We start from the raw sequence: 25,717 nt of genomic DNA on the forward strand, positions 1-25,717 counted from the left end.
TTATCTTATCTTATAGAATAGATGAAAATGATCAATTGTGGAGATCAAAACTACATTTTATAAGTGACTTTTTAAGATGTTCATTTAAATGTTTTACTCCTCAACTGTACAAAGTTGCCTATTGGAAAAATACAAAGAATAGACAAAGACATTATTGTAGCTAATTAATAATTGTACATGGGTTAATGAATTTAATTATTTCAAATAAAATATAAACATTTTTTTAAGGTATGCATTATTTTTTATATGTTGTCTATTAGCAATGAAAATGCAAATTCATATAATTTCTTTTTTAGATTTTGTTACGCAGTTTATTTTAGGACAAGAAAATGCCAGTGGTTCGTACCGTGGAGGGTTAATATTGTTGCGGCTCCTTTAAGGCCAACTCTGACGTCACCTTTGTTGGAAAAGCTATTGGCTATTCCACTTCCGCACATTTCAATCAGAGAAGCATGGCAGAGGAACAGCTTTGGAACAGGGTAAACATTCCTTATCCCTGTGCAACTTCAACCGTCCGCATAGAAGTTGCTCCAAAAACAGGTTTGATCGTCCAAACAGAAAATGTCTTCCCTTGTTGCGTGCTCATTCTTAAAGACACATCAAGCGAAATGATACACCTAACCCTAACCACGTGCTTTTGCAGGGATACTGACAATCCACCGTTAATGTTTTGCAGTTAGACTTTTCAAAGACCTGCTGCTGAAAAACGGCGAGGTCCTGAAGCTTCTTCACAGTAAGCTACTTCAGACGGAGATCCGGCTTCTCTACGATCTGATGCACATGCTGAACAACAGCTACAGGGGGAACAAGACCTTCAAGGGCTTACAGCAGGTGAGAACTACAGGCAGAAACCTCACATTATGCTTCAGTGTGTCACATTTTCTCTTTTCAAGCCTCAGAATGTCGAGCAACAATAGAAGTGTCAGACTGTCCAATCTTAATCTGAATTTCTACATGAGCTTGTCTATTTATGTCCCACAGGTTGAACAATGTGTAAACAGACTGAAGAATATGAAGCTTGATTCTGCTCTTCAGGGGCTAATAGAACTATGTCCCAATCAGATTCAGTTGTAAGTTTTAACTAATTATTGTTGTAAATGTAGCTATCATTAACACACAAGCCAGACGTGTTTCAATTACAAAACACAATGCAGTTATTACAATTCTTTGTCTGCATTTTTTTTTCAGCCATGAGAAATGTGGGATTAATGGTTAATCCTCTTATTATAACTGCTTAATTGTGATTTTTTTCACCAAAATTGCACTGCCCTAACAGAACACTATGAGAAAATTATAAATAATAGAGAGAATTGAAGATAAAATCTACACTCAGTTTGTTGTCACTTCATTGTAAAGCCAAAACCCCATGATCCTTTGAGCTCCCCACACTCTCTAGTGTCTGCAGAGGCATTTTGTTTACCATGTTGCAGCTGCATGTACCATCTCTAATTACAGTTTCTTCATGGGTTTTAGGGCATTGTGCAAGACGAAGGGTGACTGTGATGTTCCGAGTCAACCCATGCTGGAGTGGACCTGTCTGAAAGTGCTGGGAGCTGGCAAGCTGCTGAGCTGCACTTTGTCTCGCTGCAGCAGAGCTTTCTTGTATCCCGTTTAGCAGTTCACACTGTTCTGTAGATCAATCTTTAGTGTTATTTTTATTAGAACCAAAAGAGGGTTTGTGATGCATCTTTGAACATCTCTGTCAGAGTTATTTTGTCTTTAACAGATTAATTTTTCAGATTAGCAAAGTGGCAGATGAAATGGGAGGAGTTTCTCATCCTGAATATTGTGCTAACTAGCATGCTGAGTCGTTTATGGTAAGTAGCTACTTTATTTTTCCATATTTGCAGCTGCAATTGGATGTGGGAGATAGAGCAGCACAAAAAATAATTTGAATTCTGCTTTTTAGAATGATTTGACTCGGAAGTCAAAGGTTGAAACCATCAGAATTCAGATTTCCTTGACCAGAAATTAGAAACTATGTGTGACATTATCAATATATAGCATGATACCACCACAACAACCATTCTAATTAAGATAAAATAATAAATTGAATTTGTTTTTCAGTCAGTGGATACGCAGACATTCTGTAGTGCAGACTACTCCAGAAAGGCTTTCCTGCCCATTACCATCTACGTATATTTAGAAGTTAGGTAATATGAAATAAAACATTTCATTTCTCTTTGGGATTAATTAGGTATTTTGAATTGAATATAAAACAATCCAAAGGAAACAAGTTCATAAGTTGTTGTTTTTTTTAATATACCGGTAACTACCAATATTTTATCCTGGATACAGTTAAGAAATCCATATTTGGTTTGAATAAAATTATTTTAAATTTTATTCTTCCCACCGGTCTTTGGCACTGACTGTGTTAATTTGACCACATAATTATTACTTCTGCTTGTGTTGGAATTCAACAAACATTGGAACTGAATGCTTCTCATTCAGGAAACGGACGTGTTTTCAGAAATTATTTTTTTCCAAAACTGTATATTATCACTAGACCAAAAATTATATAACAAAAAACATTGTGATGTATTTTTGATGTATTGCCATTGTAAGAAAACTGTTCTTAATATATTAGTTGTTGACATATTTAAGTGTTCTTGCAGTTAGTTTAAATATTGCAAAGTGTATTTTTACTAGGGTACTTTCTGCATTATAGTTTGGTTCCACTTTAACAAGCATTGAACAGTAATGTAGCCTGATGTCTGCTGATTAATTGATATCCTCAACACACTCAGCCATATTAAGTCAGTAATCCTTACTTGTACGATTCTGTGAAAACTGATGTATCGGATTTGTGAAGAAGTGTCCCATTTCTTTGGAGGATATTTTAAACACTTCTTGAATTAAATCCTAAGGAATGGGGAGACATTTAGGGGTAAAGATAACTCTAAGAAATCTAATTCGGACTAAGTAGTCAGTGGTAAATGTTGTAAATGAACGGTAACAACAGTGACTGAAAGCAAACATTACTGGTGATTAGTTGTGGAGAAATTTGATAATGAATGTGCCAGAAATGGAAGCCATCCAAATACCTCCTGGCGCAGAGTCTCTCCTCTGTGGGGCTGTAAAGTTTATAGCTCATACACTGCTCCACCGTGCTTGGGTCTGTGATTGATTTCTGCAAAGCAGGAGTATATAAAAGCTATTTCTGCCAATTCTGTCAGCCATTTTTATTGGAGCTAATTGATGCTGCAGGAAAAGACTTTTCCTGTGAAACTGCATTCCTGGCTTTAGGCTGCTGTGTATTGTACATTCAACAATTTAAACAGTTATAATGAATATATAAAAGAATTTTGTTTGGGTGGTCTTTTAGAAACGCTTTCTCTTTTCATATAAAATGACTGATCTGGTTCTTTTGCTTCATCAGGGTGTTTTTCCGTGGTTTGCTGGTCAGCCTTTGCAATCTTTACCAGTGGCTCCTGGAACTCCTGAAAGCTGTAGCCCTAGCCAAACCCATACCCTTCCTCACCAACACGGTCTTGCCAGCAGATATGGCTGAGTTCCTGGATCTCTCTGATGCTTCAGTGCTGAAGAAGCATCCAGCATTTCACACTTGTCCTAAAAATCAGAAAACAAAATGCCAAGCAACAAAGACACCTAAAGTCAAAAACAATAAACAGCAGATGACCTTTAAAGAAGACCTTGGGGTGGCTGTTGAAAGAGAAAGAGGTATGGAGTCACTTGATTACACAAGCCCAAGACCAGACCAATTATCTCCATTTATTTGGTTTGGTATTTTGGTTTGCAAAATTTGGCTCCTCCTAACCAATTCTTGTCCAAAAATCTATTTGCAGGTGTCGGTTTTGATGTTGACGACAAGCCTTTTTTCTCCAAGGTCAGTATGATAACCAAGATGTTTATTCCTTTAACATGTGCCATATACAGCTAATTTTTATTCACAGAAAACTTTAACCAAATTGAAAATTTAATTTAAGTGAGTTTAGTTCATTTATATAAAAAAAATCCCCTATTTAAATATTTGTACACAAAAATTGTGGCAAAAAAAACAATATGTAAGGACTTTTAATTAGGAATTCATGGCTTCCTGTGGTTGATTTGTCATAGTTACTTCTTAAAATGGGAAAGACTAGAGAACACCTTTTGTCTGGATACTACTTACTTCTTGTGTCAGAAATTAGCTTTTTATTTAAACTTTCCAGTTTCCACAGTCAAAGTAACAACAAAAAAATAAATATGAATTGGAACTGTAAAAAATTAAGTTGCAGTAGAACCCATGTTTATCTTATCACAACACAGTGAGCTGACTGACCTATTTTTTTTTTTTGCTTGTGCGACTAAGATACATTTATTTCAAGCCTTTCAGCACATCTTTACCAGTGGAGGGCGCTGTATTTATTTGTCCTTGTTTACCTTATTGTCTCATTTTGATCTCAAAGAGTAAGACTATCTCAAAATTGAGCAACCAAATCAAAAAACAAGAGTTCAAGAAACAGGTGAGTGAGGCTACTACATTTTCACTCCTGGATGACAATCTGGAGGAGATAATTCAGTGGTGCAGTTCTGAAAGAATGAAGAGGACAAAGCGTCACCTTACATTCCTGCGATTAAAGTGCCAAAAGATGAAGTGTCTCGAAGCAGCAGGACACAAGTAAGATGAATAAAACATAAAATTGTTCAACCATGACTTTCAACTTCTGTGACACATTTTGAATGCTAACTGCTCTCATTATCTGCCCTTTTACTCAGTGTTCAGAGGAAACTTCGGGTCTTCAGACAAGAAGTGTGCCAGGCTGTATCTCCCCAGGGATCAGCAGTGAGGACTTTTCGTTTTCTGGCCGTAACGAAGAGGATCACTGGCCGAAGAAGTCATTCTAAATCACTCTGGAAAAGATTTATGTTATCTAGAGCCAGGACTAGTTTTAAGAGGACAGGACTGCTTGGACAGCAAAAAGACTCTGGGCCAGTGGTGTATTTTGAAGATGTCGAAAAAAGCAAGACTTCAACCAGGAGAGCATTACAGATTAATAACCCACATAGCGATGAAGACATAGATGATATATTTGCAATTGCAGGCTTGTAATGCTTCATAAATCAAGACAAGACTTATGACTCTACACTGTCATAAGTTGACAATGTAGAGTAAATGTGGTCAATCGTCAGGTCAGTGATCTATGTGTAAATTGTATTTATGCCAAGTGTTGTATTAGAACAGATATTTTTACATTTTATACCTGTTATATCGCTGCACCTCATCACACAGGACACGGATGAATTTCTGAAAGTTTGTACATGAATTGTGTTTAATTCTGAATTTTTCAAACGTAAAGATACCAAGATATTACTTTTGTAGTAGGTTAATAGTTTGTATTCAAATGCCTAGAATATGATGAAAATACAGAATCGACATGATCTGTTTCTTTGTACGCTGGAAGTCCAACCCGTTCGCTCGGGCGTGTCTCAGATCGACACACAAAACAAATCGGAGATGAGAAGATATCTGGGAGGATAAAGGACGTCATCGCAGCGATCCTGTATCAGTTTCTCTCAGTGTAGCAGCAGCTCTAAATTACAGGAAAACCAGTGCTTTGGTGCATCTGAATGTTCTTCAGTGCCACAACGTCAGTTTATACTGCATGTAGTCTTTTTTTTTTCCTTAAATAGGGAAACAAGAAATCTACACACACTATGTCTCTGTGTTAAAACAGACATAAAGTACAAACCAAATGCTAAGGAACTCTGGCCAAGACGTATTCCAAACGTATTGAGTTGAATACAAATACATGTCACATTTTTCAGATTTTTATTTGTAAATAAAAATAATTAAACTGCATAAATGTGCCCTACTTTGTGTTTTTCTATTACATTAATCCAAATAAAATGCTTTGAGATGTGCAGTTGTATCGTAACAAAAGGTTAAAGTTCAAGAGTCATGAATACGTTTAGAAGGTGCTAGCAAACAATGGGACCTACGTCTTTTTATTGTTTTCTGTTACAGCTCATAATATCTAGACAAGTTATGTCTCAGTTCCTTTTAAGATCTAAGGTCCAGAATGCCCTGTTGTAGCTTTGCAATAAAAATTCTCATTGTAAATTACAGAATCTACTCTAGCATCAACTGCTTTATTAATGGTCTTAAACAATCTAATCTTAAAACCAATGAGATCCTGCAATTCAGATTATGTTAAATGGAATGATACGTTTTCAGGGTGAGAACTCCGTCACCACTGTTGTGCCTCTAATCAGTTAATTGGTAGCTCTTTTAAAGCTGTGATTTTAACAGGTTTTAGATCCTTATAAAAATGAGAAAAGCAAGGCTATTGTCCTAATCTGTTAATCTTTATCCAAGGATCAAGGTACAGTCATAAAGTTAGGATTTTATTGCTGCACTGAGTTTTGAGTACATACTGTATTAAGCTAAAACTTGACAACTTTATTGTCTTCTCCAAAAATACAGGTTTTGTTGCAATTTCTGGAATCTGGTTCTGTTTTCTATCCTAAAATGTAAAAATAAAAATGCATTGTATGCCAAGTTTAGAATTTTTTACATTTTATTTATTTTATAAGATTAGAAGGATTAAAAGGACTATGATGAAATATTTGCATAAGAGGATCATAGTGCTAAAATGTTTATAAGATTAAGAAAGTATCTGATGTAAGCCTTGCCATTGCAGGCTATTTTGTCTGGATGCAGTATGGACCAAGTATTACACATGCTCTCATATTCATAAATTTGATTCATGGGTCTGAGCAGAACTTAGAAGTGTTTGCAGGTATTGTTGGTCTCTGTTTGTCTCTTGAACTTGTGATGAACTGGCTTTCTTTGAAAGGCCACTTCTACTGCTGCACTGTATGTCTTTAGTTTAATACAATATTGCAGTAATTTTGGACATTTTACTTTTTACCCTTGTTCCATAGTACAATTTTGAATCAATTATCCGTCCTTAGTTGTTTTTCCACTGTGAAATTGAAAAAAATGCCTTTCAGAAAAAGATTTAAAAACCACAAGATCTGTTTCCTGGTTGTTTTGCATTTGTGTTTTATTTATTTATTTTCTGCTAAGTGGTTTAAGAAGTTGGACGAGGGTTTTGGTTCTCAAGCTACAAAAACCACAAACCGGGTTCTTTAACTGGAGCGAGGGCCGATGCGTCACTTCCTGTCATATGTTCTTTTTACTTCCGTAAGGTGGGGCTTTTGTTGTGGGAGCGGTTTGTATTCGGAGAACCAATGCGTCGGTCTGCGCTGGAAAAGCAGACAGCTAGATAGCATCGACCAAGGGCAGTCATTGGAACTACGCTTCGGTAAGGCGTCCGAATCTTCTTATTTCGGTAAAGTAGTTGTATTATTATGTGCTTATTGGTATGGCTCTGGAAATAACGTTACCATACGTTTTTAAGGGCAGAGCGAGTGACTGCTGGAGGCAAAGTGCTCAGCGTTTAACAGATTATGGGTGTTTAAAAACTGGTAGTTACCAGATTAATGTGATGAAATTGTCACGTTGTGGTGGTTGTCAAACTTTTTTCTAAATAGAAAACCCGATTAATAGTAGAATAATACCAGCACCATTGATTGAGTTTACGCTAGCATAACTGATTTGGACATTTCCCTCGATCTGTTGGCACTTAATTTTTTTTCTCTGACTTGTAAAAAATACTCTGAATAAACGTTTATGTTTACTTCATTACGCTGTGGTTTTGAAGTACTGTTTATTTTTTCTTTAACAATAATGGTATTCGCAACTGTTAAAGCCCAAGCGGGTGAACTACTCTTTTTAAAATTAACAACCTTGTGAGTTCCTCATAATTTAAGTACATCAATAATGTCTCCCATCATTAAATGTTTGAATAAGCACCTTGGTAATAACTGTTACTACTGTAAAGTTTTGCCACTAAGACACACCCAAACTAGCTCATGTGTTCTTCTGCTGATGTTGTAAATCCGTTGGTATCTTCAGACTAGGCAACCTGACCCAATCTATTAGACCTTTAGGTTTTACGTTCGTCTTTTCCTCTCTTAAAGGATGCAGAGTCATAAAGATCCAAAGCCAGTTCGGTTAGTTGCCAGATGATAGTTTACATATAAACAGTGTAATGTAGAGATGCGGGTTGGTTTTTCCCCTTTTCTATTGAGTAAGGAAGAGGGGTGTATAGGGCGGTGTTAGCAAAGCACCACGCTTCTATCTCGATATTAATGACAGGTCCATTTAGGTAGCAGGGGAAGTGAAATGTGTGTTTCCTTTTCCAGATAACTGCCTGCATAAACTTGTTTTTTAGGATCTGCTTTGGAATGAAACATGCAGTCATCCCCCATAAACAACTCGTGAACAGAATGCTGAGCCCAGCACATTTGCAGCATTTTCAGGGAAACCAGCTTAGGAATTGCTTGGCAGTCTTGTAGGGCTTTGGCCTGGCTTTTAAGAAGCTAATGCAGATTGTTAGGTATTTTTTCTTCTCACAACAAACAGCATTTGAGGGTTTTACTTTTTTTTGTGATTTGATTCAAATGTTACTTCTAACACTTATTCAGCAATGAAACACATTGGATATATCAGATAACTAACTTTTTTGATTTCATAAAGGTGCCTATGTTTTAGTCTAGGACTTTTTTGCCGTAACTTAAAAACATTGCATAGGCACTTCAAAGTATACATTACCACAAGTATACGTGTTAATGGCTAAAAGGTTTTAAACAATTTCTGTTTCAGCCACAATGTTCTCTTAACTCAGCATGGGATTTGGTTTGGTAGCCACCTGTTTACTGTCTTTGTTTTACTCTGTAACTTGTCAGAGCATGATAGACATTTTTCCCCCATCACTTCTCTTCAGTCAGTCAGGATGGCGTATATCCAGACCTCACCATCTTCATGTTTCTGAGGTGGGTAGTAACTAATGAGGAAAAAAATGTTTTCACAGTAATTTTACTACACTATACTTTATACTTTTACTTGAGTAGAATGAAGTATCGCTCCTCTTACTTGAGTAAAATTCCTGGCTACCCTATTTAGTGCAAGTAATTTCAGAGAGTGAAGACCAGACATATTTTAACCAAAAATATATGAGACACAGAGACACACCTACAGTTTATATTAAAGTGAAACCTCTTGTTTGTCCACAAATAATATGCAGCTTTGCTGTTTTCATGTTATTTTCCATCTATTCTGTGCCATTTGTAGGTCAAAAAGATACAGTAAACACTATATATCGTCACTGAAAGTACTGGTGAGTTGAACAAACTCACCAGTGTGTCACTTGTTGCCACCACAGTGTGTGCAATAAAAACATTTAGAAGCAGATCACACTTGCATCACAACTGTCATATGTAGTGTTTGAACTACAAAAGCGACTGTATGGAATGTGGTATTTGTTAACTGTTATATGCCCGGTCTGTCAGGTGTATGAAAAAAAATAAAATTGTGTCAGGAAGTAGTATGAGAAGTATGAAGTGGGAGTTGTTTTTGCCAATAGCTTCAGGTTACAGGAAAAGAGACACAGAAAGAGCCATATACTTGTGTTAAGTTATTGTGTGCTTATTAGAACGTTGCTTAAAAATCTGCAATGTTTTGCAGATTTTGTAATTTTTTACTAATTTCAAAGGTAATTAGTAAAAAAATTACTAATTACCTTTTAATTTAATGTGATTGAGTGAGCGACTAAATGAGACTTGGAGTTATGTTGATTCTGACATTCACCTGATACATTGTTAGCTTTTGCTTCAGCTCATTTTTGATGATGAAAGTAGATGAGGATGTAAGGAACTAGCAACACACAGCAGAGCATCCTGTTTCCCCTGAGGAAGAGGAACAAGTTATGCAAATTTACATTTGTAAAAACGTTCTGCCTTTTTAAATTTTTTTTATATTGTTCATATTCATAAATTCTTCAACTTATTGCTCTCAACTGCTGCCTGTGGGCATGTTTACCAAGCTGTGACAGACGCTACCTGTGGCAATTGTTTGACTTTTTAAAATGCAGCTTTGTTTCAGCGTGATGGAAACTTCTGCTGGTGTCAGAATTTTTAGATCTACTTTCATTGAATTGATTACATTTTTTTCTTCCATGGTTCATATACATGTGATTCTTATTCTTGAATTTTAAATAATATTTTCTTGTAATTGCTTTCATTGCATCCTAATCAGCAGCAGGAGAGTTTCCAATTTTAGAGCTCTCATTAATGTAGGGACACCTGGAGTCTCTTAGACCACTACCCCGTCTTTCCTCAGTCTCTCACTCTCTGAATGCGCTATAATCAAGGCCAACACTCACTGAGTGTGTCAGTGAGTGTTGGCCCACTCACTGACTAGTGAGTGGGTTGTCTCTACTCACAAACTTGATGGTGTGTGTATTTATGTAAATGCTCAAGCCAAATAAAGAGGTATGAATTTACACAACAATCTGATGCCCTGGCTAATGAGTGCAAATCACTCTTTTGATTGTTTTATTAAAATTCAAAGCACTTTTAATGACTTATAATCCTCTAATTGAATTTAAAAACATTTGAATTGAAATGTTTTTGTTTGGGGAATCTGAAAGCAGACGGCACAGAGTGATTAATGTAGAACTCACCCATTGTCAAACCTCTACCTTAAATTTCAAAAATCTATACCTGTATAAAAGTGGCAAAATGAAGGGTAGAGAAGGCATTCAACAGCATGAAATTAAGCCTGTTAACTTGAGACAATGTTAGTTTTAAACTAGAATGATGAATTAACCCTATACTGGTTGCCATCGTGATCATTCTCTGTTTCTATTTTTTAAATTTAAAGTGGATAAATGATTCAAATTTTTCTGAATTAAACTTTCAATAAAATGTTTATTTGTCTTCAAATAATGCAAAGCAATGCTTTAATAATATGTAATTTTTTTGTATTGCATATATAATCATTGTATATAATCAAATTTATATTAGTACTGCTAGAATTTACCTTTTAAAATATTTTTAGATGCTTAATTCAACTTGACATGTAATAATATGTGGATTCTGAATTAAATTCAGAATCCAGGTATTAATGTGGGAAATTTAATTTAATTTTGTACATTTACATTTTGTACATTTAATCAGATCCAAATATACTAAGGTGCTGTGCAGAGCAGCAGACTTTGACTTCCCATTAAATACTGGGCTTTACACAGAAAGATCCATAAAATAAAATAGAATAATATTTTTTTTTTATCTGTAAAATACAAAAGCATACATAGAGCATGTATAAAATATTAAGGATTATTAAAGCTGATTAACCCTCTAATGCTCACCTGCATTACAGGATGACTTGTCTGGTTGTTTTAGGTTGTTCAGAAAACAGCCCAATAAAATTGACCTTGAGGGGGGAGACATGGCCACTTGCTGTAAGTGAGTTAGACATACTTTGAGTCAATAAATCACTTTTCCTTTTTTCTGCTTTTGGGACAAGGACACAAATACAATTACTTTGTGGAACTCTAGCCATAGGTGTCATCCCTATGCATAGTCAGTGGTATGTAACTTAGCCTTAAGGAGATGGTAAAACTTAAATGATGAACTGAGATGGGTGTCTTTAGAAGTGACCACCAAATTCTAGATCATGTTAAATATGGGACAGTACACTACTGCATTTACCTTTAAAGTTCTCTGACTAAGAAAAAAAAAACATCCAAATGAAGCTCAGCTGTTCGAAGAAGCTTTTGCTGACTTTTTGTTCGTTGCATGTCACTGCAAATATCATGCTCAGCATAAAGCTACCGAAGCATCACTTGCAAATTAAATAGTTCAATTTATTTTTAAATAAGAAAATAAACATTTTATTGTCTACAATTTGCCAGAATTTGAACCTGGTGAAGCCAAAAGTATGCCAATTAACTAGTTCAAAGTAGAACACATTTATAGACAAAAAATGGATATCATCTGAAATGCAAATGTTTATATTGTTTGCACAGTTTTGGCTTAATTACTATTCTGAGGGTGTTGTTTGTTCTGCAAATGATCTCTAGTAGAGTCTGTTAACTCCATTTAATGATTAATCGATTACCAAATTAGTTGACAAATATATCATCAATTGCTTAATCACGATTAACCCAATTGTTTCAACCCTACAAAAGACAAGTTTGTTTGAGGAACAGTTTAGACAGTACCTCATTTTCACCTGGAAGATATTTTCATATTAAATGAAAATATGATATTTATAAAATTATATTTTCATATTAAATGAAACAAGAAGTGTTTCATTCTTAGAGATTGGTTTGAAAAAGAAAAGCAACCCACTTAGTGCTGCTGCAGTTGAGGGGATTCCAACACGGGGAGGATTTAAGCTCTCAGTTGCCCAGTTTTGTCAAAGGCTTCTCTGTACACTCCCACAGGCAGATACTTGTTAGTATGCATTGTAGGGTGAAAATGGGCTCCTATCTGCTGTAGCTGTCTTTATAAGTATAGTAAATCATTTCCTGATCTCCACAGGCGGTGACTATTATAACTGCTACATATGAAGAACCAAACTCACTTATGCAAAGCCACCTGCAGGGCTTCACGCTTAAATTTTGCATTGTTTGTTGCACTGTGATAAAGAAGTTGTAGTCTTGAAACCTGGTCTGGGGTCGTGGAACGTCTTACCCATTCTTACTCTCCCCTCATTACTGTGACTCTGTCAGGTTATTGTTTTGGCACAACAAGCTGAGAGCCAGATTTATCCTTCAGTTCCTGGAGTTCATTTGAGACTTGTAGCAAATAAAGACAAAACATTAAAAAGATGATTTGCTGTTTGGTATATAGATGCAACAAGAGTAATGCATACATGAAGGAGAGCAAAGCAGTTCTCTGGAAAAAAAAGAAAAAGAAAATATATAATTGAGATTTCAACATAAACTTTCTGCTCCAATTAGTAATTACGTATTTCTGCTCACTTAGTAAGTTGTCAGTGTTGAGAGTAATTTAGTTTTTCATCTTTGAGGGTGAGGTGAGCAGATTATCTTATCACAAACCATAATATTTGTTATAAGTTGTTTGATGCAACTCTCATCAATCTTGAAAGGTAATAATGCAACACCTGTGTGAGACCAAGCTACTGCACATAAATGATATGGTTAAAGTCATTACCTGTAAAACAAGATGGTGGATATTCTTTGACCATACCAATATACAGGCAGGACTGGTTATGAGCAACGAATGCTATCCAAATTGTTTCCAAAGTTAGTGATTATTTTCACTTCGTACTAGAAGTGTACCAATAAATTGGCCATGATTTTCAGAATATTGGGAGATTTTGATCGGCTGATACTTAAATTTGAAGCTGATTTTATCCACAGATCTTATCTACACCTGCAAAAGTCTAAAAATCAGCCACTGTCCTCTGTTACTCTGCCATGAGAGATGTTTGACCAAAAGATAATGTCTGCACATTACAGTAAACAATAGTGACAATAGTGACCCCATAATAGTGACCCCCACTCAACCTTTCTTGAGTTGGCACCCCAGGAAAGGTGCCAACTCAGCACCTTTCTTGCTAATTTTTAGCAGCATTTCAGACAAAACAATTAGAATCAGCCAGAATTGGAATCAGCAGGTCAGACCTTTTAAAGATCTGCAATCAGCCAGAAAACTGCAATTGGTGCACCCGTACTTCGTACTTGAATGACCAAAAGTTGCATCACTTTTGATTAAGTGGACAAGTACATTTTTCAGTTGGTGAAAAATTTGCTTGTAGGCATTTCTATGCTGAATCCTGGAAAAGTTGTTTTAGTTTCAACCATGTCTTAAAATAAACAGCAGTTGAAGATTGGGTAGTTCTCGGAAGGGCTTTCTAATAAATGTCTGCTGTCCACATTGCAATGGTGTCATCTATTTTTCAGAAGCCTAGCAACCAAAGTGGTTTGTTATACTTCACCCCTCCCTTTTCACAACCCCTGATCCTCTTTAAAGGGCTTGTACCAAACATCTGAGACTTGCCAGAATACTGGTTTATCTTGACTTTGAGCATTTCTGAGACCGTGTTGCTGTAATGTTGGAGGTTTTGGTTAAATTAGTTTATTGTGTTCAGTTTAATGTTAATCCCTGCCTCGTTTTTCCATCTGTGCTTGTGCACAGGGAAGTGGGTTACATGTGAATAATTAAAATGGTGACCCGTATACATAAATGCTGAATTCTGCAAGTTCCATAAGAAGGTGTGTAAATGTGTTTGTGTGGGCATCCTTCATATCAACTATTCCACTGGCCTGGTTTGGGATAACAAAGACAGGAAGAGTAAAGGTCAGGCTTCATTCCCTGATTAGGGAAAGTGGAACCATGATGCCACATCCTCAGATGCTGTTATCTGTTAAAAATGTTCAAACTTCTCATATTATGTGGCCCATTTAGAGATCTTTTTTTTTTTTTTTTAGGTTTTATTTGATTTAAAGGCTTGTTTCCTTCTGTTTGCAATGACAAGTTTAAGTGGAAATTCTAAGGTATTTTTTTAAGACTTTCTCCTCTTGGTCTTGTCTCCAGATGAGTGTTGCTGGTTTCAAGCAGAAATGTTTACTGTTGGGGAGGAGCAGATTATGAATACTGCTATGAATCAGCTCAGTGATTCCATTAGCATGACATCCTGAGAGGAGGGAAGGATCTGTCTCTACAGAGACAGAGAGAGAGAAAATGTTAAAGATAAGGTAATAAATGTATTAGGAGGGGCCAGGAGAGTCTAACATTATTAACTTAAAGAGGTTTTTGTGTCAAAGCTGTTTTCAAAGTGATTTTTATGCTCTGGTATTTTGTTTTGGACTTGTGCTTTTGGCTATACATTGCTGCTGGGTGGCTCAGTTGGTATTCTATGCACTGATATAGATGACAGAAGTGGCATCAATCCAGAGCAAGGTAAACACATGACTGTGTTAAGTCTTTGTATTAGATCAGCTCACACAACAGATTGAAGAATGCTTTTTATCAGAGCACAATAGACCCAGGAGCACTTTATTTTACTGAGTGCTCTCTATTAGGTTCACAAGGTACAACATGTTGTACCTTGGAGACACTGATACATTCTTGCTAGCAAATTATCTTCCTGTGAACAATGTCTGGTAATTTACCATCTGATGAGATGAATTTTATAAGTTAATAAATTATATTAGCTGCATTTAGTAGTTAAAGATGCAACAAATATTACTCTGAGTTCTTCCTCCTGGTATTTCTATTCTGCCAGTAGATTAATTCAAGTCAGTGGCTTTCTTTTTTCAAAATATACAACACTTGTACTGTTTGAACCGTTAACTAGATTACTTTAAACGGGACACATGTAAATTAAACAATAGTTTATATGAATTTTATCTTTTATTTTTATTTTTCCAATATAAAATCAATTCGGAGTAGAGGCAAACTTGATTGAAATATGCAAATTTGATTGGCCATGAAATTCAGACAAAGAATCCTTTTCATTAACACACTTGGTCATACCTACGCTTCACCAGGCCACGTTAACGGCAACAGTTTTCAGTAGGTTACTGAGTGAAAAAGATGCAAAGTTAGCCATTTTTAAAATGATGCATGGTGTTTTTAAAATGAAGTCAAAAGAAGCAATAAATGGAAACTGTACTTTCTATGTTTCAAGACGTTTTCATTGAGGCGACGAGAGAGAGCAAGACTTTTAATAGATAACAGAAAGGCTAGGGGTCTTAATGCAAAGTTGCTGTTTTGTCCTTTTAAGTATCAGTGATTGAAATGCTAGATTTAAATATGTCTGCAGGCTTTTAAGATCTCAGAGTAAGTAATCCTCTTTTTCTGTTGGAAATGCACACAGAAACTGCTTTGTTTATTAAGTAATACTTGTTGTTAATAAAAACAGTGAAGGTACCAGTAGTTTAAAATGTCAACTCAACTTAGCTTGGTTTAGTTGAAAATGTTAATGAAAGCTTGTCTTAACAGTTGCTGCTCTCACACAGAGCTGTTGCATTCTGATAAATGCATCTCACATTTTCAGTGCTTTTTTTGTTATTATGACTACAATAGATTAAAAGAAGCATAAAAAGAACATGCAGCCAAAGCTGAACTGGAATATTATAATGGTATAAGGATTCTTTAAAAGTTTGTAGTCTGTACAATGTTTAGTCTGTGAAAACAACAAAAAATTAAAATATTTCAGAGAAATCCAGTATGTTGTTGTCTCATCTTGTGAGGTGGATTTTTCTATCCATCTGTTTATTTCTTCAACCTAAATTAAAGAAAATATCACTTAAAAGGACTAAAGTAAGATAAATATTTTGGTTGGCTTTTTAAGGCTGTCAAAACAGAAACTGCACTTGGCAAACAAACTCAGCAAGAAATGAAGGTTAAAGTTCACAAGAAATGATTGGACTTCTAGTTGCTAAAGATACAATGTGAAGAGTGTGTTTTATCCAGCTGTAATGTGACGGTAATGCAGATATAATCACAGTTTTAAATAACTGCAGAAATATTGACAGTAGAAGCTTGGTTTTTAGCTCTCAGTGCATTCAACACTTGAAATAATTTCCATTTTAATTGAAGCTCAGATGAGACATTTAAGGCATCGGCGGTGGAGTCCGTTAGCACTCTGTTTAAAAGTTATATCTGACAGGGATGGGAGATACAGAAGCAGGCAAAAAGCAATTGACTCTGAGCTTTCACCTACTCGGGGCAGGGCCCTTATAAAGCAGATAGATGGCCAGTCAGTTCTTCTTTTTTTTCGTTTTTAATGGCTCCAGCACATGATGCTCTGTTTTAATGCTTTCGTAAATTCAGCCTGGCCATGGAGAATGATGGCTTCATTACTCCTGATCAGTTGCAATGACCTTTTGATGGGCAACTTTATAAAGTTCTCGGATTCATGAGTAGGCAATTTGGCACTTTAAAGGGGGCGGTGGGTGTTAAGATTCAAGATTTGTTGGAACTCAGCCTAGAGCCTTGGCACAGAGCGCTGCTATCTGTTAAGTAACAACTGCCATCTGCCCATCCGCTTCTCACATGTTCCCTCCTTATTGATGTTATCCACTGTACACACTGCTAAGTTTCCTCTCTTGTCATTCACAGGTCGCTGTCGTGGGCGAGTGTGTGCATGTGTGGGGTTGTGCGTGTGGGTAGTGCACATGTGTTTGAGTGTGTGAGAAGGACTCGAAGAAAAATCCAGTGATGGCTGCCAATAAAGGTAAAAACCAGAGTTCTCTGGCACTGCACAAGGTGATAATGGTGGGAAGTGGAGGTGTTGGGAAGTCCGCCCTAACGCTGCAATTTATGTATGATGAGGTGAGTTAATACTACACACACCTGGTCTACCCGCAAACTCCTGTCTTATCAGTTACCCACTGTTCCCTTTGTTTAATTGGTCTCCTGGGAAACGCTGTTAAAATGAGATGAGGGCTCCCAAAACGACTATATAGGAGAGGCTAAAACACTTTAATAAGACCAGTAGCTCAAACTTTCTTTTAAATCATATGATCTTTTTTACACATTACAACCACAAACTTCTTTGTAATTTAATGCTGTTTGGTGTGAAGTGTGCAATTGTGAAGTGAAAGGGAGGATGCATTCACACCAATTTGTTTGCTTGGAAAGTCCAGTTCATTTGGGGACATGTGATTGCACAATCGAACTCTGGCCCGCCTAAAACTCTAGGTCTCTGTTCTGTTGAAGTGAACTCAAAAATTAGAAACATTTGCTGTACATTTACAATGGTTTAATGGCCCAGACACACACCCAGGTAAGAATCTACTCTGCTATTCACATATGGTTCAGTGTGTCTCAAATTGAGCTGTTTTGGTAAAAATTTAAAAATGAAAAGCCTCTTTGGTAAAGGTGGTAGTGTCACCCTCACTGCAGTAACAATGATTCTGCAAAGTAATGACTTCGGGAAATAAATACAAATGCATGTCAAACCTTTCATATTTTAATCTGTAAAATACATTACATTGTGATGGTGACTTCCATAAAATCCAAAGAAAACATATTGAATGTTATGACTGGAACCTGATAATGTGAAAAGGTTGACAGGTTGTTTAAATCTGGTGTTCTGTATCCTTGTGCAAACACACATACAGTCTTCAAAACGCAAGAAAATAAATTGTCTTAATGTTCTCCTTCTCAGTTTGTCGAAGACTACGAACCCACTAAGGCAGATAGCTACAGGAAGAAGGTAGTGCTGGACGGGGAGGAAGTCCAGATCGACATCCTGGACACAGCTGGCCAGGAGGACTACGCTGCTATCAGGGATAATTATTTTCGCAGCGGGGAGGGCTTCCTGCTGGTTTTCTCCATCACAGAGCACGAGTCCTTCAGTGCCACAGATGAGTTCAGGTAATGATGCAGTGAGGCAAGCACGTAAATGTGGCATCTGTTGAAGGTCCGCGACTTTGATGAGATGTAAATTAGATTACATGTTGCTATATTGGTAATGACTGTGATCACTGAAATGATTCTATTACATTTTTTTCTACTCCTTAATCATGTTATTGTTTTAGACAAGTTCAGTTTAGGATTAAATTAATAGCTTTTTTTTTCAGTGTCAGTTCTGAGGAATTGACAAAAAGGTTTGCTTGAATCTGATCCAAAAAAATACAACAAAATTGTTACATGCAGTCTAACATGGATCTGTTTTGCAGGGAAGAAAATAACCCTTTATATTGCAAAAACAATTATGCTCCTGCTAAATGTTAGTTTAAGAATTATACCTATTATTTGCAAAGTACAAAAACAATATTCGACAACCCTTGCACTTGCTTATTAGGTTTCTGTTTTGTGCTTGCAGGGAGCAGATCCTGCGAGTGAAGGCGGAGGAGGACAAGATCCCTCTCCTGCTGGTTGGCAACAAGTCGGATCTGGAAGATCGTCGGCAGGTGTCTGGTGATGAGGCGCGCGGGAAGGCTGAGGAGTGGGGGGTCCAGTATGTAGAGACGTCTGCCAAAACTAGAGCCAACGTGGATAAGGTGCCAATGCTCACTCACTGCATTACTGAACAGAAATAGGCTAAAATTATAGGTGTACATGGTAAATTTATGCTATGAATAATTAGTCACAATCAACAGCATTGATGTTGATTGGTTAGTAAACAACACAGCCTGCTCAGGTAGCCAGACTGTTGTCAGCTACTTAATAGGCATAATTTACCTAAACTAGAGTTATATGAATACATATGTCAAAGGACCAAAATGAAATTTTCCATAGTCAGGATAGGCATAATTTACCTAAACTAGAGTTATATGAATACATATGTCAAAGGACCAAAATGAAATTTTCCATAGTCAGAGGTCCATGTATTATAGTCCATACATACAACAATACAGTTGTACTCAAAATAATTCAAGAATCTCGTAAATTAAAAATAAATAAAATAAGTGCTAATATAAAGTTACAACTCCCTTTCAATTTAACAGAAAGAATCAACTCCTCCACAGAATTTGTTGGTAAACACAGAAATTAAGATCTGCAGTAAGATCTGTTTTAAAATCCATGCCACTAAGAGTGAGTATGCTGTTGGATTGTTTTATTTTGTGTCATGGATGGAACAAGAATTCTACTTGCAGCTTGATAAAACGGTCATAGAGCTTTTATTCTTACTTTTCTTAACTCAAAAGGTTGAGAAAATGTCTCTTCAAAATGCCTCTCCTTGCTCTCAAATGCTTTGTCATACCAACGGTCTCTTGGTAAATTAAGCACATCAAGCTTGTGTTGGTTGGAGGGAGAATAAACACATAAAAATACAGTACATTTTACTTTCACTGCAAATTTGGAATTCACCGTTTTCTACTGCTGGGGAGGTTTCAACTAGAAAACCACTCCCAAAGTGAAAGTAAAAATGTACCGCTGGTGTTGCAGCAGTAATGACCGAGTGACAGGTTGACATGGAGATGACTGTCTTGCTTGCTTTATTATATGGCTGACATTTAGTTGTCTTCTTATTATTAGGGAAACGGAACATACAATTTCACTCCGCCTCGGTCTATATTAAAAAAATTAAGTAAAATCACAGTTTAGGGGCCACAATGTCTGGTTCGCAGGCCGAATGCAGACCCCGGACTACCTATTAACGCATCTCTGACCTAAGCCATTTTAAAATTCTATTATTTTAGCAGAGTAGATGAGTGAGGCTCTTTGTCACTGACTTTTAAGTTCCAAAACCAAATATATTCCAAGAAACTGCTGGTTGTTTTGTTTCTGATCACGCTTCCAACTTAATTCTTTGAAAAATATCTATTTCTAGCTAAAATTGAGGAAGTAACAGTTTCTTGCATCTTGGATGCTAACAAAAGTTAACTTAATCTGGTCCTAAAGTTCAAAAAAAAAGTTTTCCCACTCCAGAAGAGAATTTAAGTTCTGACAAGAATGTTTACAAACAGCAAAATAATATTTTTCCGTCAGTGAAGCTTGCCCCATATGACCAATGACGACTCCATTCACTCTCTGATGGAAAATTTGGTGATTATGAAACCATAAATTTGTAAAGCATTGGTGCAAATTGCTAACAGTAACCACTCGTATCTAACTTGTAAATTCTGTACAGTACTGAATTTTAACATGAACTCAAATTTACTTGTTTGATTTTTATCTGACTCCCAAACATGTGAAGTAGCTACTCATTTCTCTCCAGGTATTCTTCGACCTGATGCGCGAAGTGCGTGGCAAGAAAATGACTGAAAATAAGGACAAAAATGGAAAAGGAAAGAACAAGAAGAGTAAGAAGAGTTTCAGAGAGAGATGCTGTTTACTTTGAGCTCTTCATGGACCTAAATATAAGCCACAACACACATCTGTATTGCCGGGGAACAAAACAGATGTTTTTCATTGTCATTTAAATGGAAATTGATAATTATTTTTGTAATGGCTTGTGATAGATTAGTCTCTACAACAATCTCAATCACTTTGTTGCCAATTTTACATACTAAAACTGGAAGATGACCACTGTTGTTACTGTGACTTAAACTGCAGTGCTTGATGGCTCACACTAAGCTAATGACCAAACTGCCAGTGACACTAACTATGCTGCTCAAGAATTTCTCCACTGTTTAATACTGAATAATGCCTTTGAATTTCAGTAAACAACGCGTTAAATTTCCGAAGCCACTCTTAACCTTATCATGCAGACCTCTTGTTTCTGTATTCATCAAACTGTAGGAACTATAATGCTGCTGTTTGTCATGTTTGTCCATTAATGATTACATTTACTGCTAGTAAATTTACTGCGAAGGTCTCATCCATTTGGTCTGTTCAGACTTATCCTTTCAACTTGGCTGCTTTGAATTGATAAACATTTCAAATTATAATTTTTTTTTCTGAGTGCGTAAGCTTTATCTTTCCCCAAGACATTGTGACTTTTGTGCCCACACGTGATTCTCAAGGTAGTGGAATCCAATTAGAAGATTTGTGGCCAAACAGGGTTATTTCATATTCCTTTCTTCTTTCGTGCTCTGGTAGGATTACAGAAAGTTAATCAGAGAAATTCTTTGTAATTCTGCAGGTAAAACGCTGCAGAATTTTGGGGACTGAAAAACTCATTAATTAATTCTTTGTGCAGATATGATGCAATATCTTTACTAGTTTATCACACACAGAAGAAAGCATTCATATACTCCGACCTTTCTAGTAGTGCAGAATGGTATTTCTTGTTTCTTTTAAAGGAATGTCAATGTTCTGGGATTTTGATGACAATCTTCAATAATGACATTTTTTCTTTACATTTTAATAACATGCATTTCATTGCCAATTCATAGGAAGGAATGAAGGAATTCATTCCTTAAAAGTCTCTTCATAGTGGAGACTTTTAAATAGTTTGTGCCAACTAAACTGCAAATCAAACTATATTTGTGCACTCTGTATGTGGGCTAACAGAGCAATTTGTCTGAACTATACTACCTTACTGTGTCTTTGAGCAAAGCTTTACATCTTAACTCTTGTTTAATTAAGTGCTGTAGTGAGTGAGATGTTTCTACCACTGCCTAAGCCATTCTTTGTAACATGCCTTGTTTTATGCATTCTACTGTGAACATGCTTCAGTCTCCTTGCAGCATGAAAGTTTCAAAATAAATGTTTCTTTTCTTTATTCTTGACCTTGATGTTTTTATAATTTAAAACCAGTTTTAGGTTTTAACCATGGCTGATTCATGAGAGCAATACTTAAGTGAAATGAAGTCATTTACCACAATTATGCTTGGTGTTCCACATCATCCTCTCCTGGTAGGTGTATATATTTAAAATTTTAGCAAAAGAGTAATCACACAAAATAAAAAAAATTAATTCTTCTATTAGGTGACCTCATTTATTCTTTTACTAAATAAATTAACTTGACCTTATTTTCTTCAAAAGTCAGCTAATTAACATTAACAAAGCTCACTTGTGTGCAATTTTAGCTCAGGAAACATTGTTGGATATTTGGCACTATGAAAACTAATGAACACAACAGAGTGTGCGACAGATAAGTTAGGTTATACAATATTCCAAGCTTATAATTTTTCAGAGAGCACTGTTTAATAACTTATCCAAAATGGAAATAGTAAGGTACAAATTCAAACTTACAAAGACAAGGTCATGAACCTAAAATGGTCACATTAGAGTTTTAAGAGCTGCCGAGAATCACATCCCAGTTGGACGAATCAGTCTAGTGGATGGTTATTAGTGATGCTCATATCTAGTTTTTACACAGCTGTGGGAAGAAAAAAAACTATAAAACAATGTGATGGTGGCGAGTGTTGATGCTTTTCCCCTTTCGAGAATGAGAAGCTGAAAGGCTGTTAGTCTGCAAAACACTTGACACTTGAGAGGAGGGTCACCTTCAGTAGCAACAGTAAACATACAACCAGAGCTCCAATGGAACAGGTTGGATCAAAGAATCTTGTGCTAGGATAGATTAGTCAGTCCACAATGTAGATGAGAATCTGTAGCAAGATGTTGAAGTTGCTTTTTCACAAATGTTATCAATTTTGAACTGTTTTGTAAAAAATAATGACCAAATGTTTCTGTTTCTTGATGTTGAAATCTGGTTGCATCATATCCCTAAAGACCTACAGCTGTAACTCCTGCAAAGGTTATTTCTACAAAGTTGAGTTTGACTTTATTTGCTATTTAGATAAAGTATAAATATAATCAATGCCTTTGGATTTAGGTTTATAAGAGTAAATCTGAATACAAATGCATTCCATGCATATAATATTTTCTCTTTGCAATTGTGCTTTATTTTGCCTTGGTCTATTACATAAAATACAAAGAAAAGGCCTTGAAGTTTGTGGCTGTAAAGTGACAAAATGTGAAAAATGTTCAATACTTTTGCAAGCCTATACAATGTTCTCATACACTTACATTAACCCTAAAGGACGAATGTCACTGCTGCTGTTCCTGATCTTCTTTGGACCAGTAACTTACATCATATGGCTTCCCAAGTCAAGTTGGGAGCCTGGGGCTTGTTTTCCTGGTGACAATGATGTTTTACCAGCCTTTCTGTTAACCTCGCAACCTTCTGTCACATGGCAGACTGGTATAAGATCGGCCGAAGCAAGGGCTCACATTTTAGAAGCCCAGGGAGCATCTGGGTCAGTGAAGCTCATTTCACAGTGTGAAAACGGGGTTGACTACATCGCCCGGCAAAGACTCACTATAATGACATTTTTAAAATAGCTTCGGGTGTGAAGGATAAGAACATGTTTCCTTGGTGCTATGTAAATCGAAATGTTTGACCCATAATCTGATTGCACCTTCTTTGGAGTTAAATGTAGAGTAATCTGCATTTATGCTACATTAAATGCATTATTCCAGTCTGCAGTACTCTTCATGATAAAAATCATCAAACAAATTCCTTCTGTTTTTATTCTTTGGGAGCTGTTTACAAATCTGCCTGAAAGCAACTTTTTTTTCTGACCTTGTTTTGCTTCATTCAAAAGCAACTCTTAAGGGATTTTAATTGATTTTGTGTTATTTTTTACATTCTCTAAAAGTTGACTTAATCTTCTCCAGCATCTGTTTTTTTTTTCTTCTTTTTTTTTGCATCAAGTTAAGTTCTTTTTGGTTGCCAACACTTTAATATCCCCACCTGTCCTCAAATCAATCTCCTGTTGTATCTATAGTCTTTTATTCTTTATGGCAACAGAGATAAGACTTCCTCTCCAGTCTCAGGGAGAGAACTGTATATTTACAAGTATTGATCAGACAGGTCGACACCGGGGGAATTCTTAAATCAGCGTTAACCTTTAAAAGAAAAAGGCACAGAGAGAGTTACTGTGGGGATTTAAAGCTGTAACATCTATGAAAGCCACTGCTCCACTTTCACAGGATACTTCACATAAATACACTAATCCCCCCCCACCTCATCATAATTTATATCACCAGTGAAACCTGCCGGGGGTTGGAAGCCTGTGGCAGAATTTCCACCAGAGAGGCTAAACATGTCACAGCACAGATAAGCACATTTACCTGCCTGAAATTCACCTCTCTGGGCTCCCACTCCTCGCCCGCACCTCTAAGTAGGCAGATTAGGTGGTCTGTTAAACCCACAGGAAGGCACTTATTTAGAAATACATGAAAGGGCAAAGTGAGGCAGGCTAATGACCGATGCCATGTCACAGACACACTCTCGGGTCTTTTATCATTCTGTGGAGAGGGCCCCCGTCCTCTGAATAACCCTCATTATATCTGAGCTAATGTTGGGGATGAGGATGTTCAAGTGATAAAGCACCATCACAGTCCTTCATTATACAGAAAGAGAAACCGGCTCTATGGAATTGCGCTCGACCTATAAAATAAATGCAATGGACAGAGAATAACTCCTATTTTAGCGGTTGTGCCATTTCCTACTGTCTGCACATTGAGCCTTATGAGGGAGGACTTCTGTTCACTCTTTGGCCATGGGATGGCAGTCTTGCATCTCTCTAGAGCCTGTGTGCTGTTTGCTGTTTTATGCATCATTAGTGCTACCAGCTTCTCTTCCACCCCAAGGCTTCATTCATCTTGACATAGGCTGGCAGAATGACTAAATGTTTATCACCCCTTATTAAATCATGTCTTCTTGCAGAAATTAAGACTAAGTTTTGATTATTTTTATAGCCCAATGTATGTGTATCATCACTGATAACACAAGGGTAACATTTTTGTTTAAATGTTAATGGAATGAATTAAGCTTTCTTCTGAGTGAGTGCGTGTTGAACATCCAAAACCATAAATAAGTATTAAATATAAAACAAGAGTCAGCAATTTTTTATTAAAAGTGTATTAAAATGTTTATTGTTTGATTTAGTTTTTGCAGTGACTTGTAAATGTACTCCTACACCCTGAAGTTTTTCACATCTTTTCTCAAAACTACAAACTTTAATGCATTGAGATTTTGGTTTATAGACAAACATAATTAATGCTTAATTGTAAAGTGAAAGAGAAAAAGACATGACTTTAAAAGATACATACAAATAAAAATATTTAAAAATTTGTGTGTATTTGCATTTATGCTTAATTACATTAATGTTGCCTTCACCTGCCAGGCTCTTTCTAGTTATTCCCTGATTTCTCTGGTTTCTTGTGTTCCTTTTTCCTGATGTTTCCAACATTTGGGATTGCCACATTGATGACAGTATTCATTCTCTGTTGCTTATCAATGGTCACAATGTCCAGTGGATTGGCCATTACTGTTTTGTCCGTCTGTATCTGGAAGTGCCACAGGATCTTAGCTCCCAGGGTGATGACAATTCTCCATCACCTTGGGAGGTGATTTCCACTTTGACCTACGGGTCTCCAGGTCGTATTCCAGCTATCCTGGCTGCTTGGCCTATGGCGTTCCATGTATTCCTTTCCTGCCATGAGATGCTGGATTGTTTCTGGAGTCTCTTTGCAT

The 25,717-nt window shown here is 36.4% G+C and overlaps 2 protein-coding genes across 3 annotated transcripts; both read left to right on the plus strand.

The window, feature by feature from the left end:
• Window positions 1–401: 401 nt before the first annotated feature.
• On the plus strand, window positions 402–6,069 carry rmp64 (ribonuclease MRP subunit p64). Its single transcript, XM_028022715.1, has 9 exons — window positions 402–540; window positions 677–831; window positions 982–1,070; window positions 1,474–1,602; window positions 1,740–1,817; window positions 3,380–3,681; window positions 3,807–3,847; window positions 4,410–4,621; window positions 4,720–6,069. The coding sequence occupies exons 1-9, from the start codon at window positions 453–455 to the stop codon at window positions 5,051–5,053; spliced, it is 1,428 nt and encodes a 475-aa protein (XP_027878516.1). The 5' UTR covers window positions 402–452; the 3' UTR covers window positions 5,054–6,069.
• A 1,054-nt stretch (window positions 6,070–7,123) lies between these two features.
• On the plus strand, window positions 7,124–21,956 carry ralba (v-ral simian leukemia viral oncogene homolog Ba (ras related)). Of its 2 annotated transcripts, XM_028022720.1 has the most exons (6): window positions 7,156–7,271; window positions 8,796–8,844; window positions 16,951–17,163; window positions 18,002–18,210; window positions 18,662–18,839; window positions 20,501–21,956. In XM_028022720.1, exons 3-6 carry the CDS (start codon window positions 17,050–17,052, stop codon window positions 20,621–20,623), a joined length of 624 nt encoding a protein of 207 aa, XP_027878521.1. In that variant the 5' UTR covers window positions 7,156–7,271; window positions 8,796–8,844; window positions 16,951–17,049; the 3' UTR covers window positions 20,624–21,956. The 2 variants fall into 2 exon arrangements, with proteins under 2 accessions (XP_027878520.1, XP_027878521.1); XM_028022719.1 differs by lacking the exon at window positions 8,796–8,844 and having other exon boundaries at window positions 7,124–7,271.
• Window positions 21,957–25,717: the final 3,761 nt, after the last annotated feature.

This window comes from Xiphophorus couchianus, chromosome 7 (genome assembly GCF_001444195.1).
Source record: "Xiphophorus couchianus chromosome 7, X_couchianus-1.0, whole genome shotgun sequence".
NCBI lineage: Eukaryota > Metazoa > Chordata > Actinopteri > Cyprinodontiformes > Poeciliidae > Xiphophorus > Xiphophorus couchianus.

Coding starts and splice junctions, on each gene's coding strand:
- rmp64 (XM_028022715.1), top strand. CDS start 453: ATGGCAGAGGAACAGCTTTGGAACAGGGTAAACATTCCTTATCCCTGT. Junction 541..676: donor AGAAGTTGCTCCAAAAACAG/GTTTGATCGTCC, acceptor AATGTTTTGCAG/TTAGACTTTTCAAAGACCTG. Junction 3,848..4,409: donor ACAAGCCTTTTTTCTCCAAG/GTCAGTATGATA, acceptor TTGATCTCAAAG/AGTAAGACTATCTCAAAATT.
- ralba (XM_028022719.1), top strand. CDS start 17,050: ATGGCTGCCAATAAAGGTAAAAACCAGAGTTCTCTGGCACTGCACAAG. Junction 18,211..18,661: donor AGTGCCACAGATGAGTTCAG/GTAATGATGCAG, acceptor TTGTGCTTGCAG/GGAGCAGATCCTGCGAGTGA. Junction 18,840..20,500: donor CTAGAGCCAACGTGGATAAG/GTGCCAATGCTC, acceptor ATTTCTCTCCAG/GTATTCTTCGACCTGATGCG.